This window comes from Entelurus aequoreus, linkage group LG25 (genome assembly GCF_033978785.1).
Source record: "Entelurus aequoreus isolate RoL-2023_Sb linkage group LG25, RoL_Eaeq_v1.1, whole genome shotgun sequence".
Lineage (NCBI taxonomy): Eukaryota > Metazoa > Chordata > Actinopteri > Syngnathiformes > Syngnathidae > Entelurus > Entelurus aequoreus.
The window spans coordinates 36,822,450-36,845,446 of NC_084755.1; the positions used below are offsets into that span (position 1 = coordinate 36,822,450).

Below are 22,997 nucleotides of genomic sequence, written 5' to 3' on the forward strand. Positions count from 1 at the left end.
AGCATGCATATCTATAACAATCTATAAAGAGGCTTTTTTAAAAAAGATGTGTTTTTAAGCCTTTTTTAAAAGCATCCACAGTCTGTGGTGCCCTCAGGTGGTCAGGGAGAGCGTTCCACAGACTGGGAGCAGCGGAGCAGAAATATTCATCTCCTCAGTATTTGTCTTCTTGGCTTTTGCACAACGGCTTTGTGACACAGTAAGTGTTACCCTCTCATAAGTTTAACGACAACGCTGTACAGTGGATCCGGAAAGTATTCACAGCACTTAACTGTATTTACATTTTGTTATGTTACAGTCTTATTACAAAATGGAATCATTTTTCTCCTCAAAATTCTACAGACAATACCCCATAATGACAAAGTGAAAAGTTGTTTTTAATATAACTCGCACAATTAATAAAAAACAATGTTTTTTTTTAAATAAAAACAATGGCATGTACATAAGTATTCACAGACTTACTCATTACAGCCTCAAGTCTTTTTTAACAGGATGCCACAAGCTTGGCACACCTACAGTCGTGGTCAAAAGTTTACATACACATGTATGAAACAACAGGTGAAGAGGAGGAGGGCTCGATTAGTGACCACAGAAAGAAAAGAGGCTCTGTCAACATGCATTGCTATGACTGACTGGTCTGCTGTCTATGAGGCTGTGGACGTCACTGCCAAAGCAGCAAGTTTTAACAACTATATCCAGACAGCAATGGACATATGCATGCCTGTGCGACTGAAAAAAAATTACAAATGCGGACAAACCATGGATGACAGAGAAAATAAAACAGGCTATAAAGAAAAGACAAAAAGCCCACAATAAATGGGGTAAAGTGGGAAAATGGAGAGAAATCAGAAACTTCGTCCAAAGACTTATACGCAAGGCAAAAACTAGATATTATAAAAATGAAATGCAAAACCTAAAGAAAAAGAACCCCAAAGAGTGGTGGGACTATATAAATAAAGGACTAGGACGCGCTAAATCATCAACTGATGGAATAATCAAAATACAAGAAGTTGAAGAGGACAAAACTGCAGAAGCCCTGAACAACTTCTTTGCGGAGTCGTGGACTAAAGCAACGCCCTATTGTGTCTATCCCCTACCAAGAGCTACACCAAGTGACATCTGTAGCATAGGTGAGATGAAGCTAGCCCTCACTCGGCTGGACCCCCAGAAGGCAAGTGGGCCGGATGGCATTCCCACCTGGCTGCTGAAAGAACATGCAGAGGACCTGGCACCGGTCATCACACATCTGGCCAACTGCTCTTTCCAACAGGGGTGTGTCCCCGATGTATGGAAGGAGTCCAATGTCTGTCCCATACCCAAAGGCCAAGACCCTGGCTCAATCTCAAACTGGCGTCCTATCTCACTAACTTCTTGTGTGGGGAAAACAATAGAACGTTTTGTGTTGAAAAAGCTTATGCCAACAGTGCTTGACATATGTAAAAATCAATATGCATATCTGCCTAAGCACAGTACTACAATGGCTCTAGTCAGGGCAATGCACACCTGGCTTACCGAAACCGATTCCAAACCAACGATGGTGAGAGTACTGTTGGCAGATATGTCGAGAGCTTTTGATGTAATTGACCATGGGATCCTGATGCAAAACATACTGGACCTAGGACTGTGCCCATATCTGACAGCCTGGCTACATAGTTACATCTCAGGAAGGAGACAGAGAGTGGTGGCAAATGGAGCTCACAGCCCCTGGATTGAAGTTACATCTGGGGTGCCACAAGGGGGTGTTGTCTCCCCATATGTCTTCCTCCTTTACATGGCCACCCGGGATGCTGTTTTTGAGGACACCCTTGATGTCGGATATGCAGATGACATCGGGCTATCGAGAGCGATCCCCATATCCAACATCATGTCAGACACAACGATGTGCCAGGAGGCACAAAGGCTGGATGAATGGGCAGCAAATAAGAAAATGATACTCAACGGGAAGAAGTCGGTAGAACTCCGGATATGTTTTGCCCGAAATCCATCACAACCTCCTGCACTGATGTTGGGGGGACAGGAGGTCCCTGTCGTGGAAACAACAAAGTACCTGGGTTACCACCTCGATCAAAACCTGACTGGAGATGTGCACATGGAGAAGGCAATAAAAACCGCCTCCAAGCGGCTGCACTACCTCACAGTCATGGCGAGACATGGACTACCTGCAGACGACCTTGTTACCATCTACACCACTCTCATCAGGCCGTGTCTGGAATATAGCTCAGTGCTCTTAGTGGGCTGCTCCAAAAAACAACAGGCAGAGCTAGAGCGAGTCCAGAAACGTGCCTGTAAAATCATTACGAGGAGAGCTGGAAACATCTCACAAGCCCTACCATCACTCCAGACCAGGAGAGAGGAGGCTGCAGTGAAGCTGGTCAGGGATATGCATGATGAGCAACACCCTCTGCATGACCTGCTACCTCCAACACGAGGCAGCCGCACTGCCAGGACATTGAGGAACCAACATAAGCTGGCTGAACCCGAGCCCAAAGCCAAGACAAAGAGACTTAAAAACTCTACCCTGCATACTGCAATTAAACTGTATAATAATACTATCTAATTAAATAAGTAATACAGTCAATTACCAGAATGCTAATAGTTTCCATGCTGCTGTTGCCCTGAAAATGAAAATGTTTTTTTTTATATAAAATACTGTCTGTTCTTTTAATTTTTTTTAATCTTTGTTTGTTTAATATTCATTGTAAAGTTCAGCTGTTTTTTCAGTGGGGCCTTGGCTCCACTGCAAGCATGAATAAATAAAGTCAAGTCAAGTAAAGAACATAAAGTCATGGCTGTCTTGAGTTTCCAGTAATTTCTACAACTCTTGTTTTTTTGTGATAGACTGGAGCACATACTTGTTGGTCACAAAAAACATTCATGAAGTTTGGTTCTTTTATGAATTTATTATGGGTCTACTGAAAATGTGAGCAAATCTGCTGGGTCAAAAGTATACATACAGCAGGGGTGTCCAAACCTTTTCCACTGAGGGCCGTACACGGAAAAATGTAAGCATGCGGGGGCCTGTTTGGTCCTGTTTTCACAGCGTCAAGGCCATTCGAGGGAGGCAAATCGTAGATTAGGATGTTTGTTTTCCGCGAGCAGACACAACAATGACTTGTCTGTTCTATTCGTCCATGTTGGCTGCTCTCAAATGATGATATCTGTCTATTACCTGACACCTTCTATGTTAGCTACTTCTCTTTGTTTTTAATGTGTATTTTCTGCTGGATTTACTCTCTATTTTATGCTGCAGCTGTCACATATACTGTAATATTGTACATGGCAATTGTTATATATTGTATATAAGATATAGACATAATATAATATAATATATCAGTATATATAATATACTGTACATATATTATGTAAATATTACGTATATATGTTATATTTTATATTGCTATATTTAGTCTATTTATACCTGCATTGTCCTTTCTATCCTTAAGGTCTAAGGCAGGGGTGTCCAAACTTTTCCAAGCATGCGGGCGCCATTTTGATATTTTTCATTTTCAAACCTTAACAAAATATATGGATTTTTTTTTTTTTTTAACCTCTAGGGGTCCCGGGGACTATAAAGGGTCTCAGTCATTAAACTGTTAAAAATAAGTCAAATTATTATTATTATTTTTTATTTAACGCTTACAGTAAATCTCTACATCAACTTGAGGTTGATATAAAGTAAAAAAAAAAAAAAAAAGTTTTCTGTCAAAGACAAATTTGTTTTTTATAGTAAAACTGAAATATGCAGTATTTAGTAATTAGAGCCTTAAAAGATCAATAATGCAGGACACCATTGATTCTAATTCTTTAATATTTTTGAGTAATCACAGGGAAAAGTTAAATAAAATCCTACTAAATATATTTGGGATCCAAAAGATCCCCCACTCATAAAGTGATACATTTTTATTACTTTTTTTTTTTTTACTTTTAACACTTAAATTACGAGATCAACTTCAGATATATCTGTCGATTTTACGTTTGAACTATCATTTTGTTGGTTTTATGCTCTTTTGTCGAATAAAACGTTGATGTTTTTATATGGCAACCACACCATATATGCAATATTTTTTCCACATGAAACATTTTAAAATGATATTTTTTAACTAATAATTCATTATAACTAGGGATGTCCGTTAATGGCTTTTTGCCGATATCCGATATGCCGATATTGTCCAACTGTTTAATTACCGATACCGATATCAACCGATATATACAGTCGTGGAATTAACACATTATTATGCCTAATTTGGACAACCAGGTATGGTGAAGATAAGGTACTTTTTAAAAAAATGAATCAAATAAAATAAGATAAATACATTTAAAACATTTTCTTGAATAAAAAAGAAAGTAAAACAATATAAAAACAGTTACATAGAAACTAGTAATTAATGAAAATTGGTAAAATTAACTGTTAAAGGTTAGTATTATTAGTGGACCAGCAGCACGCACAATCATGTGTGCTTACGGACTGTATCCCTTGCAGACTGTATTGATATATATTGATATATAATGTAGGAACCAGAATATTAATAACAGAAAGAAACAACCCTTTTGTGTGAATGAGTGTAAATGGGGGAGGGAGGTTTTTTGGGTTGGTATACTAATTGTAAGTGTATCTTGTGTTTTTTATGTGGATTTAATACAAAAAAAAAAAAAAAAACCCAGAAAAACCCAATACTGATAATAAAAAAAACGATACCGATAATTTCCGATATTACATTTTAACGCTTTTATCGGCCGATAATATCTGTAATTATAACATAGATTTTTAGTCTTTTTTTTTTTTTTTTTTTTTTTTTTAGCAATGGCGAAAAAAAGACAAATAAACAAAGACAAAAGAAAAAAAAAACAGCCTGCATGGCAGCTTTGTGTCAACATTGCAACTTTGTCTTGTTAGATTTCACCTCATTCCACATTTTTTTAAATGTTTTTTTTTTAATTTTTGCAATATTATCAATTTTGCAATTTTTGCAGAATGTGTGGCGGGCCGGTAAACAATTAGCTGCGGGCCGCAAGTGGCCCCCGGGCCGCACTTTGGACACCCCTGACATACAGCCATGTTAATATTTGCTTACATGTCCCTTGGCAAGTTTCACTGCAATAAGGCGCTTTTGGTAGCCATCCACAAGCTTCTGCTGGACATTTTTGACCACTCCTCTTGACAAAATTTGGTGCAGTTCAGCTAAATGTGTTGCTTTTCTGACATGGACTTGTTTCTTCAGCATTGTCCACACCTTTAAGTCAGGACTTTGGGAAGGCCATTCTAAAACCTTCATTGTAGCCTAAATTTTGCCATTCCTTTACCACTTTTGACGTGTGTTTGGGGTCATTGTCCTGTAGGAACACCCAACTGCGCCCAAGACCCAACCTCTGGGCTGAAGATTTTAGGTTTTTCATTGTCCCATTTACTCTCTGTAAAGCACCAGTTCCATTGGCAGCAAAACAGGCCCAGAGCAAAATACCACACCCTTTGCTCGTCTCACGGCTGCTTTCCAGGCTCTATTAGCTCACTAACCCGAGTTCCTTGGCTTTGCTTTCACGCTGGAAATGAGGAAAAAATCTCACCAAATCGGTTTTGGCCATGTTTTGAACTTGTTAAGGAAATACACACAACCTTAGCACCGAGTCTTGAATTCGGCCATGTAAATAAGCTACTCAGAGGCCCGCAAAACCCACAATGCATTGCGTTTACTACGCCAGCCCTGTAGTAAAACAAGTGACCACTAACCCGTTCACCCCGGTGGCATTGCGTCATCCGGAATCCCGATGCTTTGGGAGTTATATCGTAAATAAAGACGCTGCTGTGTTGCTGTTTTGTAATTGTGACTACAAAGAAGCGCCTAATGGGCGATCTGTGTCTCATAGGGCAGCAGAAAACAATACGAGATGAGCGTCCACAGTCAGGCAGCAGTTATGGACCGACAGCTAAGACGTGGAACTAACCAGGTTTGTATTTTTCCACACGTTTTCTTTATCAAAACTCAGCACTGTTGCGTACGTACTGATTCAGTATATGCACGTTTATCATCAAATCAAATCAAATTTTACTTATATAGCCCTAAATCACGAGTGTCTCAAAGGGCTGCACAAGGCACAACGACATCCTCGGCTCAGATCCCACATCAGGGCAAGGAAAAACTCAACCCAATGGGATGACAATGAGAAACCCTGGAGGGGACCGTAGATTGCACTGTTTCAATGGATGTTTTGAGGACTTAAAATGGATGACAGTCGTATATTTCCACCATCGAAGTAGTTTCAACACTCAGAAGTATTTGTTTGATGATAGTACTGTATATTTGTGTGAAGCTAATATTTACATATTGTGTATTAAATTTCAGCATGTTAATTGAATCACATAGCTTATACATTTGTCATTGTGTGTATTGCAGTTAAAAAAAAATAACAGTCCAGTGCAAGACAAAAGTAAAGATAGGAAAAGACAAATCAAGATCAACAACCATAAAGAGCCTAAATGGATTAATCTGCTTTGGAACTTTATTAGACACCTTGGATTGTTTGTTAGCTGTCTGCCTGTGTGTGTAGTTAGTATGTTCCAATAGCAGCAGAAGTGCACTTTTTGGAGAGCTGTATTATTTTCAGTTTTGTGCCCAAGGGACTGATTTCATTTAACACTATATTATTATTTATACACCTATAGTGATCACAGAGACAGGTTGTTTTTGTGTTACTGTATATATTTGTTTTTCTGAAAAATCCCACTTAATATACTTTGGGTAACAACAATCAATATTTATTTATTATTATTATTATTATTTTTTCTTATAAAATAAAAGTGAGCTTTTGTTAAACCAAATATTGTGTTTTTTTCCATATACAACAACCTATCTGGATTCGATAAGCTGCTGCTCACTGCTCCCCTCACCTCCCAGGGGGTGGACCAAGGGGATGGGTAAAACGCAGAGGGTAATTTCACCACACTTAGTGTGTGTGTGACTATCAGTGGTACTTTAACTTTAATAATGTAAACAAACATAATTGTGTACGGGGGGAGTTGACGGCACAGACAACAAGGGCTTGGTATTTAACTCTATGATTTATTATATATATACACACACTATATAGATAGCACTTTATTGATTCCTTCAGGAGAGTTCCCTCAGGAAAATTAAAAAAAAAATAAATATATATATATATATAAAAAAATATATATATATATATATATAAAAATAAATAAATAAATATATATATATAAAATATATATATATATAATAACAAACAATAATATAACAAACCAAGATAAATGGAGTGTGACAAAAATCCATGAGTGTGTGTGTGAGACTATGTGTGGAGATTAGCTGTTGTGTGTTACCGGGAGTGTGGAGCGAGAGGCGGAAGTCCCAGAGGGGAAAAGCATGCTAGAATGTCCGTGAGACAAGCAGGTAGTCGGGGGCTATAGCGAGGCGTAGGAGGTCCTTGTCCAAGCGGGAGGTTGAGATCCAAGAGGCAGTCCGGGAAGCAGAGGAAGAAGGAATGACGAGACACACAGCTCGTCAACGCGGGAACGGAGGTTGTACGGGAACAGATAATTACGTTCTGGCGCCGGAGAGCAGGTTGTGCAGGCTTTTGAAGGCAGGACTCTGATTAGCGACAGGTGCGTTGAGTGCTGATGGAAAGCAGCTGCTTGCTGCCGCCGGAGTGACACGTGCATTAGATGAAGGATGCGCTTCGGCATGCGCCCGGGCCGTGACAGACACCTTCATGATTCACCCGAAACAATTTTGTGATATTTCAATCAACTTTGGTTACATTGATGAATGTGCGTCTACAGGATGAGTACATGCATTTCCTTCGGGAAAGCCACGGCGAGGCTCTGAAGGAGGAGGAGAGACGATACCGCTTCCTGGCTGAGAAGCACTGCGGCCTCATACGGTCCTTCTCCCACCTCATGAATAAGGTAAACATCCCGCTTCAGTAACATTGATGCTATGGTATGTCATAGCTTGTTTCCAGGATGGCTGATGATCATCATGTAGGTCAGGGGTGTTCAAACTATGGTCCGTGGCCCAAGTGCGGCCCATCTGTAATTTCCCCCTTGTGAGATAAATAAAAGCCTACCCCATCCTATAAAAAAAGACTATCCTAATTTAGCCGGCGAGACGTCATGAGCTCAATTAAGTATTGCAACTCTCTTTCAAATTAATCTTAAATATGAGGCGCCTCTGAATGCTACAATTTGCTGCCATCTTGTGGACAATGTGAATAAATCAGGTCAATGGCCCTTTTATGTACTGTGAAAGACCAACACAGCATTTATAATATACCATTATTTAAACAACCTTCCCTAGTCATGGTGAAAAAAAAATAAAAAAAAATAAAAATAATATATATATATATATATATATATATATATATATATATATATATATATATATATATATATATATATATATATATATATATATATATATATATATATATATATATATATATATATATATATATATATATATATATATATATATATATTGTTGCGTCCCAGCCGATCTTCCTCCCAGGGAGTTTAAGTTGCTGGTCACTCCCAAGTTCTTTTCATGACATATATGCTGAGTAGAAGGACCACCAGAAACAGAATAGGTATTTTGTAATTTATTTCCAAAGCTTTGGAAATAGAATGAGACCAATCCAGTACAGAAGCGTTCTCTAGCGCAGCTAAGATCGACCCCCCCCCCCCCCCCAAACCCACGGAAGTGCTGTTTTCTTCCATCTGTCCCTCGCTCCCACCCTCGTTGTTATGGCTACTCCCTGAGTTATGGCTACTACCTGCATACCAAAATTTCAAGGCCGACACAGTACTTGCAGACCAAAAGAGCACAATTGGAAGAACACTAGCTGTTTTGTAATATGACTATGAAAATAAAGAAGTAACACTTAAATATGGGTATATGTAAAAATCTGCTTCCATCAATATATATATATATATATATATATATATATATATATATATATATATATATATATATATATATATATGCAACTCACATGGTTACACATAATACAACCTGCTCACTGAACTTTGTGGATATTATGAAAAACGTCAAAACATCTTGAAAAAAATCAAACATACACCCGTATAAAAGTATTAGAGTGCATGATGGGAAACATGTAAAACACTCTCCACACTTATCCATGTTTGGTGCATTTTAGCTGCTTGACATTTCTGATTGTTTACAAAACTTTAGGGAGGTCGTCACAGAAGTAAACAATGTAGGAGTTGTACTTTCACATACTCTTAATATCCAATATATATATATATATATATATATATATATATATATATATATATATATATATATATATATATATATATATATATATAAATAATTATTTTACATCCAGTTGGCTTTCAGCCCCCAGACAATTATTTTTTTTTAGCCCAATGCGTCCCCCGCGTCAGAAAGTTTGCACACCCCTGATGTACGTCTCCAAAGAGAATTCCCAGTAACGTGTAATGATTATGTCAGCCATTATTAGTCTCTGCGGGGAAATTTGCCAGCTTTATAATTAGGGTCGACCGCAGAACAGGAGATTAGAAGATGATAGAGATTCAGCAACTTTAGCAGGACCAAGAAAAGGTTGCCTGGTTTTGACTTCCTATGCTTTCTTTCATCTCTTCTGAGACATTTCAAACGAGCTATGTTTGACTTCCTCTTATTTTATAATTTATATCGTAAATGATACGGTCTTAAGGTTGCTGAATAGGTAGGATGTGCCTGAAGTGGCCTACACTGACAGTTGAAAGTTGATAGTTTCCCTTTTCAAATTTTTTTCCAAACAATTTAAACTGTTCATAATGAGGACGATACATGCTTTTTTATGCCCCATTTTTATACCCCATTCACTGCCATTTAAATATGTAATTTATATTCAAACAAAACCTGTACCTACACCCCTACAAGGGTGCAGAGGTGGGTAGAGTAGCCATAAATTGTACTCAAGTAAGAGTACTGTTAGTTTAGAGATTTATTACTCAAGTAAAAGTAAGGAGTCGTCACCCAAATATTTACTTGAGTAAAAGTAAAAAGTATGTTGTGAAAAAACTACTCAAGTACTGAGTAACTGATGAGTAACCTGTTCGTTTAATGATGCACAAAAACATAAAAATAGCAATGAGCAAATTCAGAGCCAGGAATATCTCTTAAGCAACTAAAACAGTAATATACATTAAATAATAATACATTAACATAAAAAAAGTAAGGCAAATTGAGCCGAAATAACTTAACAGCACCATAGGCTCAGTAAGGCAGATATTACAAAGGAAAATAACAAGTTAGCCTTTACGCAAACCATAAACTGATAGGTGTGGGCTGCACCTGGGAACACACTGTGCACTTCTGATTGGTTTTTCTATGCATGCGCGTGTGTGTGTGTGTGTGTGTGTGTGTGTGTGTGTGTGTGTGTGTGTGTGTGTGTGTGTCTTTGTCTGTCTCTCTATGAGGCTGCAGTGCGTTAATAAATGTCCCCCACACGATGTACATTTGACAGTGATTCATAGCAGGGAAGCTAACATCAGCCTACGGTGACAGCCAAAATATCTACTAACGTTACTTACCGCCATGTGCTTCCTCAAATTTGATGTTGAGTTCATGTAAGCTTAAGCTTGTTGTTTGCCGCTGAAACTTTATGTGTAGTTAATCATGTGACCACCTGGCTCTGTTTGATTGTTGAAACGGAGTCAAACGTCACCAGTGACTGCATTTGATTGGTGAAACGCAGGCATGCATAGATCCTACTTTGAAGGTCTGTCTGACAAACTAAAACAAACAAAGCGTGCATTAACAGATCGATAAAAATCAGAACTTCACTTCCAAGGAATTCACTAATAACAATAAAATCATCATAATAATCATGTATTATTATGATTTGTGATTATAATCCCACACTGCAAATTATTTGCCACTTGCCAAGATTTTAAATTTTATTTCTAGAAATTAAAGCTATTTATTCATTTTTAGTCACTGACTTTACATCATAATCTTAATTTTAGCATCAAGAATTATATTTTGTCGATTCTACTTTAAAATTGTTAAAATTATATTATTATTAATATTCAAATAAGATATTTAGTTTTTTCCCACATAGAACATCTTCTGCAATTTAATTTAAGAAATGTAATTTGAATAATACTTGTTTCCAAAATAAAATATTTATTTATATCTTTAAAGTCCTGATAATTTCTTGATATTCAAATCCTAATTTAGGATGTACTATCAAGTAAAATTAACTAGCTGCATGGACAGATAATTAAACATTTTTTTTTAGTATTTTTTTATTATATTTTTTATTTTTATACTATATATTACAGAAATAGATTTTATTATATTTTAAATGTTTAGATTTTTTTCACGTCTTTCATTTTTTTTCTTATATTTTCTCAGCTTGTTTTTGCAGTGCACATAAATCAAATAATCTCTATTTAATTCACCAAAATGATTCCCGAGCACGGCCGCCGCTGCTGCTCACTGCTCCCCTCACCTCCCAGGGGGTGGAGGGTCAAATGCAGAGGGTAATTTCACCACACCTAGTGTGTGTGCGACTATCAGTGGTACTTTTACTTAACTCAACTTTTCATTCTGAAGTAAGCAAAAACTTGACAGATGTTCTAATCCTATTTAAGTGAATAATGACAGGTTATAACGGTGCTTCGCAAATAGTGAGGCAAAATCCCCTAGGGGCGGTGCCTGCAATTCAGAGTGTTTTTTACGGATAAATAAATAAATAAACATTATCAAATTCTCAATCTAATTTCAGTTTAGGGAGGGGAGGGGCGTAAAAAAAAAATTATGTACCCAAGGGGGTATGACAAAAAAAATAATTGAGGGGCAACCATTCTCCCGAATTTCTCCCGATTTCCACCCGGACAACAATATTGGGGGCGTGCCTTAAAGGCACTGCCTTTAGCGTCCTCTCTCACCTAAAAAGGTGAGAGAGGACATATGTCTCCGTTATCCATAGGTTTATCTATAACCCATAAAGTAGGCAGGCACGGAGCTATTTCTCAGCGTGTGTTTATTCCAGCCGGCACGTTAATACACTGACACACAACATCCAGATTCCCATCATGCATTGCTTCAAAACTACGGCAAGTAGTAATGTCCAAAAACATAACGGAGACGAAGCAGAAGAACGAAGAAGAGACATGGCGACGACGAGTAAGAAGAAGTACGCTTGCAAGTTCAAAATGATTGGAAAAAATAATTTCAGTTCATCCAGGACAGCTCGAAGGGGAAGGTGTATGCTGCCTGTACATTTTGTAGATCAGACTTTTATGTGTGTGTATACGTGTAAATAAATGAACACTGAAATTCAAGTATTTCTTTTATATATATATATATATATATATATATATATATATATATATATATATATATATATATATATATATATATATATATATATATATATATATATGTATATAATAAAATAAATATATGTTTATAGCTAGAATTCACTGAAAGTCAAGTATTTCTTATATATATATATATATATATATATATATATATATATATAATATATATATATATATATATATATATATATATATATATATATATATAAGAAATACTTGAATTTCAGTCAAGTCAAGTATATATATATATATATATATATATATATATATATATATATATATATATATATATATATATATATATATATATATATATATATATATATATATATATATATATATATATATATATATATATATATATATATATATATATATATATATATATATATATATATATATATATACATATATAAGAAATACTTGAATTTCAGTGAAGCTACAGCTACAGCTGCCAAACGAAAACCATAAAATTAAAGTAAAACATTGTAAACCAAATAATGATCAAAAACATTATAGTTACAGAAATTTTTATGAAACGTTTTGCGGAAAAATATCGTAATTTTGTAAGAAAAAAAATCCTATTTTTATGGTTAATTTACTCTAAATTTCTACTGTAATTTTTCTATTTTTTAAATAGTTTATAAAACTGTAGAATTGAAGACATTATCTGTAAATAAACAATCCGCCTGTTATTTTAAGTAATATGCCAGTAATGACAAACTTTGTATATTTCTATTTTTTTTTACAGAAAAATACCAAATTAATTATACGTAGCATTTTCTGTTTTCTTAAATTACTTTCAAATTCATGTACAATTGTAGTGATTATCTTTCATTAAATATGTAGCTTGTTATATAAAAGTCTATGTCCATATTAACAATCTAACTGATAAAGGTATTTTTCTGCAGAACTGCTTGCGTCGTCACTTTATTAAAGGTGGTTGATCTTAACAATTCAGAAGAAATCTGTAGAATAAAGGTATTTTTCTGTGGAACTGCCAGCATTAAAAATCTGTAAAATTACGATATTTTTCCGCAAAACGTTTCATAAACATTTCTGTAACTATAATGTTTTTGATCATTATTTGGTTTACAATGTTTTACTTTAATTTTATGGTTTTCGTTTGGCAGCTGTAGCTGCCAGTAGATGACCGTTTTTTTTACAGTGTAGCCTTGTGTATGGGGGGTCCAAAATGTTGTGGTACGTCCCTGTCTGTGTCATCTTCAGGACCGATAATTGTCTCTCCAAATCAAACAGTGGTGTATGAAGGTGATCAGTGTGTGTATACTGCTCACACGGTTTAAAGGGCAAAAGCAATAAACGAGCACTGATTATCCTCTAAAAGTTGGTATGTTTGTGTTGGACACAAGACTACCTTTGTAAACATTGAGGCACCAAGCAAATGGTAGGTCCACAGTACATCTACTCATTATTTATTTTGTTTCCACGGTAGCATGGGGCTACTCTGCAGCACAAGGCGGACTCCTGGAGGGAAGAGGTGGACGCCACCAGGGGATCACACCCTACAAGACCCCCTGCCGTGGATCACACTGTGAGTTCAAGACATCATTCATACAAGCCACTGGGTTCAATTCAATTATTTCAATTATTTATTTATTTCGTACTTGGATGTGTACATTTCAACAACATTTCAACAATCTCACATACCTTACTGCATTCAATACACAGCCATGTCGAAAAGGAACAGGATGAAGAAAATCTTATATTTCCTGCCCCTTCGCACAAAAGAAACATTTTCTTGGTATCTCTTTGCCGGTAGTGCATTAGAACATCCAATGCAACAAATCAATACAAAACAATATATCACATATGCACACACAGGCACCCACACCCACACGCACCCACCCACCAGGGGCGTAGACTCTAGAGTAGTAAAAAAGGCTACAGGACATGTATGACCCAGTTGACAAGAAAAGTTATTGTTGCCTAAAAACTACAAGTTTGTACCCCTACCCAGTGCACACACTCATAGAAATTAATAGAACAAACAATCAATGAAAAGAATAAACAAGCAAGATAAGTTGAACAAAAAATAAACAAACAAAACAAAAACTGAAAAAATAAGGCAATCACTCAAACCAAACAAACTGAAAAAGAACAAGGCAATCATCCAAACCAAACAAACTGAAAAAGAATAAGGTAATCATTCAAACCAAACAAAACTGAATAGAACAAGGCTATCATAACAAGGTATCATTCAAACCAAACAAAGCTAAGAACAATGTGATCATTCAACCAAGGATCCATAGTGCATGTCGATAAAGAAAAAAAAAAAAAAAAAAAATGAAAGGAAAGCTAGACTATACAATACCTACAGTCATGTAGGATAATGTAAGCGTTGTTTTTTTTGTGTGTTTATTATTATTTTTATTTTTTATTTTTTTCCCCTTATTTTTCCCTTTGCGTCCCTTTTGTCAGTGCTCATATAACATCATAGTTCTGTTTTTAAAGACTTTTTTTAATTGAAATGTGTTTTTACATTGCTTTATTTCATTATGGAGAGAGTTCCAGAGTTTTACTCCCACCACTGATGTACACATTTGTTTTGATGTTGTTCGTGCAAGCTGATGCTTAAAGTGCCCTTTCCTTCTTCCTTCTTTTTCTATTAAAGTGAATTTTTTTTGTAGATTTGTTGGTAGCTCTTGACTACTAGCCCTGAACATAACCAATAATGTCTGCTGCTCAACTAGTTCATAAAATTTGTAAAGTCCTGAGCTAATAAATAATCCATTTGTGTGCTCTCTATAACCTGTTTTGTGTATGATTCTGATCGCTCTCTTCTGAAGGAGGTACAGTGGCTTTGTGTTACTCTTATATGTACTACCCCATATTTCCACACAATAATTGATATAAGGCAGTACAAGTGCACAATACAGTGTACGCATTGCTTTATAATCTAATACATCTTTTACCTTATTTAATATAAATATACTTTTAGCCATCTTTTTTCTAACATGTGAGATATGCGATTTCCAACTAATATTATCATCTAAAATCACTCCCAAAAATCTAATCTCAGAGACTTTTTCAATGCTTGTTCCAGCTATTGACAGTACAATATTTTCAGGCTTTTTTCTCTTACTAAAAATCATGAACTTAGTTTTTTTCAAATTCAATGATAATTTGTTAACGTCAAACCATTTTTTGAGTTTGACCATTTCCTGTTCCATACTCTTTAGTAATTCATTTAAGTCATGTCCAGAGCTGTAAAAGTTGGTATCGTCAGCAAATAATACAAAATTGAGTAATTTTGACACATCACAGATATCATTTATGTATAAAATAAATAGTTTCGGTCCCAGAACAGACCCTTGTGGAATTCCACACTTAATACTCATATTTTCAGATGTATTAGCAGCATATTGTACATATTGTTGTCTGTTATTCAAGTAGCTATTTAACCAATCTAAAACTATTCCTCTCACACCGTATGAATGTAATTTGGATAAAAGGATAGAGTGATCGATTGTGTCAAACGCTTTCTTAAGGTCTATAAACACCCCTACTGTGTATTTCTTACTATCGGTGGCTGTTGTTATGTCCTCAATTATGTTCATCACAGCAGAGGCAGTAGATCTGTTTGAACGAAATCCATACTGGCTCTCGCTCAACAACTTGTTTTTTTCAATAAAATGGTCTAATTTTTGTACAAATATTTTTTCAAGCACCTTAGAGAATTGGGACAGAAGTGATACCGGTCTGTAATTAGTAAACATGTGCTTATCCCCATCTTTAAAGAGTGGAATAACCTTTGCTACCTTCATTCTATCTGGGAAGGTCCCTGTATTGAAAGAGAGATTGAAGATATAGCAGAGAGGCTCAATGATGCAGTCAATTGTCTTTTTTACAATTATCATATCTAACCCATCATCGTCTGTTGATGTTTTGTTCTTTAATTTATTTACAATTGTTATAATTTCATTTTCACTGACTTCTCCCAAAAACATTGACTTAAGTACTCTGCCTCCACCTCCCAACCCATTCTGAAATGACCCATCATCATGTTTTTCTATATTTTCTGCTAGTTTTGGACCTACGTTTACAAAAAATGAGTTAAACTCATTTGCCACTTCGTCCATATTTTTTATTATCTTTTCTTCTTTTACAAAGTGGTTTGGCGGGCTGATAGGTCCCGGTGTGCTTCCCATCACCTTTTTCAATATGTTCCATGTTCCTTTGATATTGGCTTTATTTTTTTCTAACAAGTTACTATAATAGTCTTTTTTGGCTTGTCTCATTATTGTTGTCAACCTGTTTTTATAAACCTTATATTTAATTTCTGCTGCATTTGTCCTAGATTTTAAAAATACCTTGTAAAGTCTATTTTTCTTTTTACATGCATTCTGTAGTCCCCTTGTGATCCAAGGAGTTTCACTGTAATTGTCCTTTTGTTTATATAGCATATTTGGGCAATGTTTTTCATACAGTGATAAATATATATTTAAAAAAGCTTCATATGCATCATTTACCTCTCCTACATATACCTCCATCCAATCCCTTACAAGAAGGTCGCTTCTAAACATGTCAATTGTCGCTTCGGTTCTTAATCTTTTCCTTACATATTTGTGGGCTGTTTCTTCTCTCTTCCTGTTGACTTGACAGTCCCCCTCATTGATTTGGCACTCATAAGTAAAAAATACAGGTAGATGGTCGCTGGGTTTGCGGCGTCATCGTCTTCTTTGGAACTCAGGAAAGGCCAATAAGTTCAGTTTGAACTTGTGTTTCCCAATTCACCTTAGGCACTGTTAAAGGGGACAGTATCGGCTTATTGTTGATGCTAGATTGCCATCTGGTGGCATGAGTTATCACTACAGTATGTCTATGAACACAACTGGCATTTGACATTTGACACAATTTCAATGGCTTCTCATTGAAATCATTAAAGAGTCTGTGGACTTGTCAGCTTCTTTGTCAAATGTTTATGTTCTATGTTCGCAGGCACTTATTAGACAAGAGAACAAGAAGAACAGAGAAGAGCAGCCGCTCGGCAACATACCTTCGAGGGGTGAGAGAAGATTTTTTGTTAAGAAAATACCACGTTAGGAAGTGTGCAACAGGCTAAACCAGGGGTGTCCAAACCTTTGGACTTGGGCACGCATTAGGCTAAAGAAAAATTGGTTGAGGGCCAAAAGCATGTAAAGTAACTATGTACACTACCGTTCAAGAGTTTGGGGTCACCCAAACAATTTTGTGGAATAGCCTTCATTTCTAAGAACAAGAATAGACTGTCGAGTTTCAGATGAAAGTTCTCTTTTTCTGGCCATTTTGAGCGTTTAATTGACCCCACTAATGTGATGCTCCAGAAACTCAATCTGCTCAAAGGAAGGTCAGTTTTGTAGCTTCTGTAACGAGCTAAACTGTTTTCAGATGTGTGAACATGATTGCACAAGGGTTTTCTAATCATCAGTTAGCCAACGAGCAAACACATTGTACCATTAGAACACTGGAGTGATAGTTGCTGGAAATGGGCCTCTATACACCTATGTAGATATTGCACCAAAAAGCAGACATTTGCAGCTAGAATAGTCATTTACCACATTAGCAATGTATAGAGTGTATTTCTTTAAAGTTAAGACTAGTTTAAAGTTATCTTCATTGAAAAGTACAGTGCTTTTCCTTCAAAAATAAGGACATTTCAATGTGACCCCAAACTTTTGAACGGTAGTGTATATGTGAGTATATATATAGATATTAGAGATGTCCGATAAATGCTTTAAAGCAGACCTGGGCATTCTCCGGCCACATCCGGCCAATCATAAATTACAATTTAAAAAAAAAAAAGTATCTATGTCGAGTGTGCAATACAACGGTGCTACTTTTGTTTTGAAAATCGTTATTTGTATTACTTCCGTGTGGACGTATGCGTGTGCGTGATTGTGAGTGAATGTAAACAGCTGCAATCAAAAATGACAAAATAAAGTTGAAAAAACATCTATGTCGTGCGCGCAATACAACTGTGCTGCTTTTATTTTGAAAAGTGTTATTTATGGGCGGATGTCCGTGTGTAACCTGCGAGTGAAGGTGCACGGCGACAAGTGATGCCCGGTTTACACCCGAGACGCTAAAAAGAGAAAAGTTGATGAGGAATGGCGTGTTTTCAACAAGACATGGACTGCCAAGCAACGTTCCCTCTGCGCAATTGCGCACTGCTCAAGCGTCCTCTGCGCACAGCAAATATATGCCGCGCACCAAATCAAACCCTTCTGAATTCTAAACAAAATAAACACATTTATTCTGTGTAATTTTGCAATGCAACTCTGAGTGACAGTGACAACAAGCGGCCCTAACGGTGTTCGTCAACACCGTTCAATTATTGTAACGTCTATCGAGATGCTTCGAGGACAGGAATTATATCGATCACTTTATTGAGCAAAACTGTTTATATTCGGACATAACCACACCAAAAACATGAGTAAAGCACTTCTATCTCGAAAAACTAGTCATTTTCTGCCGTACAAACCAGGCCAAAACCAACTTGTCATCTGTCACCAACACACATACCACTAAACCACTGGTGCGTTTATGGCCACACAAAAAGTCGGACAACTCAAACACCACACAAAGGTACACTATGACTCCTCAGTCATACGTGTGCTTATTTTACTGTCATTTATTATTAATGTTAATTTATTTATATTAATCATGGAATGCTGTTACTAGAGAAAGTTACAGGAATGCACACTTCATCCTATGCTTACATTTCATTGTGCAACATGAGGATGTTTAAGGGGAACTAAATGTGATCTCTGAAAGGGGTACAAATGATTTCCAAAGCAGTGCTTTTGGTATAAAGTTAAGTTAGGTTAAATAAAAGTATATTATTATGAATTATTATTATTATTATTATTATTATTATTATTATTATTATTATTATTATTATTGTATTATTATTATTATTTATCTTACGGTATATATCAAAAATAATATTGAGCAAAATTGAATTGAAATATTGTCGATGTGGCCCTCCAGCAGTACTCGGGTTGCTCATGCGGCCCCCAATAAAAATTAATTGCCCACCCCTGCTTTAAAATGTAATATCGGAAATTATCGGTATCGGTTTCAAAAAGTTAAATTAATGACTTTTTAAAACGCCGCTGTACGTAGCGGTACATATCTGGTAAAACACGGACGTAGGACATACTTCCCAACCCTCCCGAGGAATTTCAGTGCCCCTCCTGAAAATCTCCCGGGGCAACCATTCTCCGGAATTTCTCCCGATTTCCACCCGGACAACAATATTTGGGGGCGTGCCATAAAGGCACTGCCTTCAGCCTTTAGGGAGAACATCCGCACCGTAACACAACACAAACACAACAGAACAAATACCCAGAACCCCTTGCAGCACTAACTCTTCTGGGACGCTACAATATACACCCTCCGCTACCACCAAAACCCGCTCCCCCCAAACCCCGCCCACCTCATATATAATTAGAGATGTCCGATAATGGTTTTTTTGCCGATATCTGATATTCCAATATTGTCCAACTCTTAATTACCGTTACCGATATCAACCGATACCGATATATACAGTGGTGGAATTAACACATTATTATGCCTAATTTTGTTGTGATGCCCCGCTGGATGCATTAAACAATATAACAAGGTTTTCCAAAATAAATCAACTCAAGTTATGGAAAAAAAATGCCAACATGGCACTGCCATATTTATTATTGAAGTCACAAAGTGCATTATTTTTTTTAACTTGCCTCAAAACAGCAGCTTGGAATTTGGGACATGCTCTCCCTGGGAGAGCACGAGGAGGTTGAGGTGGGCGGGGTTGGGAGGGGCGGGGTTGAGGTGGGGTGGTGGGGGGTGTTGGGGGGTAGCGGGGGTGTATATTGTAGCGTCCCGGAAGAGTTAGTGCTGCAAGGGGTTCTGGGTATTTGTTCTGTTGTGTTTATGTTGTGTTACGGTGCGGATGTTCTCCCGAAATGTGTTTGTCATTCTTGTTTGGTGTGGGTTCACAGTGTGGCGCATATTTGTAACAGTGTTGAACTTGTTTATACGGTCACCCTTTCTTTCTTTCTTTCTTTCTTTCTTTCTTTCTTTCTTTCTTTCTTTCTTTCTTTCTTTCTTTCTTTCTTTCTTTCTTTCTTTCTTTCTTTCTTTCTTTCTTTCTTTCTTTCTTCCTTTCTTTCTTTCTTTCTTTCTTTCTTTCTTTCTTTCTTTCTTTCTTTCTTTCATGTTTATTTCGAATATGTAGACAAAACAAAAACAAACACATTTTGCAAAAAAACAACAAAAAAGCCATTCAAGAATGAATAACAAAAACAATAATAATAATAATAATAATAGTAATAATAAAAAGCAAAAGAAACAAGAAATGAAAATAAACATTAATGTAAACATATCCTCAGTGTGACCTGTATGGCTGTTGACCAAGTATGCCTTGCATTCACTTGTGTGTGTGAAAAGCCGTAGATAGTATGTGGCATTTAACTTTTTTTTAAAAACCGATACCGATAATTTTGAAACCGATACCGATAATTTCCGATATTACATTTTAAAGAATTGATTGGCATCTCTATATATAATTTAGTTTTGCATGCCTCATGACACATGATCTGTATGTAATATTGGCTGCATTTCTGGTAGTTGCTTGTGCGCCATGTTGTTCCAGACCACAGCAAACATTACCGAGATTGTAATAAATCTATCAAAAGAAGACAGCCTTAACTTGGACACACACATCTATACCTTTTGGCCAGTAATTTCCAGGAGTTATCTCACCTTCTGAGTAGCCTCTGATTTACTAATGGTTTCTAATGTTGTACAAATGTGTAGAATAAATATTAAATTTCAATATTTCTGTCATTGAAGATTTGCTTCAGCCTGCGACACATAGCCATTTTGATAGTAGGCTATTATAGCCTTCATTATAAGACTTATATAAGGCTTTTCATTTTTTGCGGCTCCAGACTAGATATGTTTTTTGTATTTTTGGTCCAATATGGCTCTTTCAACGTTTTGGGTGTGCCGACCCCTGCGTTCAAGAAACAACAGTAAGGCTGCATGCTTTAGATGTATGAGAACCTTAGATGCTAACTAAGTTAGACTTTAGCTGCCGTGCTCCAGTTAACTCATCACCAGGATCTCGCCAGCCCCGTCTCCTCAGGGGAGCATTTATCGCTCCACGGCCGAGTCAGCGGGGGGTGGAGGACGATCCATGAGGGCCCGGGTGGCCCATCAGCCTGGTGGCTCCAATCCCACCCTGCTGCACTTCATCAGGGGAGAGATGATCAGTGTTGTGGTCCAGCAGCAGAAGAACGGCTGGTTGTACGGCCGTACGGCCGGGAAAAATCAACGGTGAGTAGAGCAACGCATCTGATTAGATCTCGTTATAATTATGTGTAATGCATAGGGATGATGTTTGATAAGAAATTATCGAGTTGGAGCCCATTATCGAATCCTCTTATCGAACCGATTCCTTATCGATTCTCTTATCGAGTCCAGGTAGGTTGTTGTATATGGAAAAAAACACAATATTTGGTTTAACAAAAGCTCACTTTTATTTTATAAGAAAAAAATTAAATAAAATAACTAAATAAATATTGACTGTTGTGTTGTTACCCAAAGTATATTAAATGGGATTTTTCAGAAACACAAATTTATACAGTAACACAAAAACAACCTGTCTCTGTGATCACTATAGGTGTATAAATAATAATATAGTGTTAAATAAAATCAGTCCCTTGGGCACAAAACTGAAAATAATACAGCTCTCCAAAAAGTGCACTTCTGCTGCTATTGGAACATACCAACTATGGGGCGGTATCGCTCGGTTGGTAGAGCGGCCGTGCCAGCAACTTGAGGGTTGCAGGTTCGATCCCCGCTTCCGCCATCCTAGTCACTGCCGTTGTGTCCTTGGGCAAGACACTTTACCCACCTGCTCCCAGTGCCACCCACACTGGTTTGAATGTAACTTAGATATTGGGTTTCACTATGTAAAGCGCTTTGAGTCACTTGAGAAAAAGCGCTATATAAATGTAATTCACTTCACTTCACTTCACACACACTATGACACTAAGAACGCCACAGTCATCAATCAACAATTCTTCTTCCAAAAAAATTAGCATTTCGGCTTTTTAGCTCAGTCATTAGACTGAGCTACGTCATTTCCTGTGATGTCCCAAAGGGCATTTTCTGTGAGACGGGATTCGTTCCCAGGGATTCCAATAAAAAAACAACTCTTTTTCTTTACTGTAGTGACCTCGATAACGGGAACCGGTTCTCAAAAAGGGATTCGAGTCCATGGAATCGGTTCTTTTCTTATCGAACAACCGGGAGAACCGGTTTCGAACATCATCCCTAGTAATGCATCTTGTTCTCATTAACTTTATACATTTTTTTGTTTTGTTTAGGCAAGGATGGTTCCCGGCCTCCTATGTGGAAGAAGTAGATGACCTTCCTATGCCAGCTGACTCGGGGTAAACAAATATTTAAGAGCTGGAATTTAGCATCACTCCATCATAGCAAGGTACACTGCAAAAACTGAAATCTAAGTAAGATGAAATATCTCAATTAAGGGTGATATTTGCTTATTTTCTTCTAATAAGATAATTAGTTTCACTAAGCAGATTTTATGTTAGAGTGTTTTACTTGTTTT

At 36.7% G+C, this 22,997-nt stretch overlaps 1 protein-coding gene across 1 annotated transcript in view; it reads left to right on the plus strand.

The window, feature by feature from the left end:
* Positions 1–22,997, plus strand: part of baiap2l2a (BAR/IMD domain containing adaptor protein 2 like 2a) — a 60,818-nt gene that overhangs the window by 20,088 nt on the left and 17,733 nt on the right. Inside the window, exons 6-11 of the mRNA XM_062036656.1 lie at positions 5,863–5,943; positions 7,790–7,915; positions 13,824–13,922; positions 17,330–17,396; positions 21,493–21,697; positions 22,753–22,818. Of these exons, the coding sequence (XP_061892640.1) occupies positions 5,863–5,943; positions 7,790–7,915; positions 13,824–13,922; positions 17,330–17,396; positions 21,493–21,697; positions 22,753–22,818 (644 nt within the window). The remainder of the gene's footprint in view (positions 1–5,862; positions 5,944–7,789; positions 7,916–13,823; positions 13,923–17,329; positions 17,397–21,492; positions 21,698–22,752; positions 22,819–22,997) is intronic.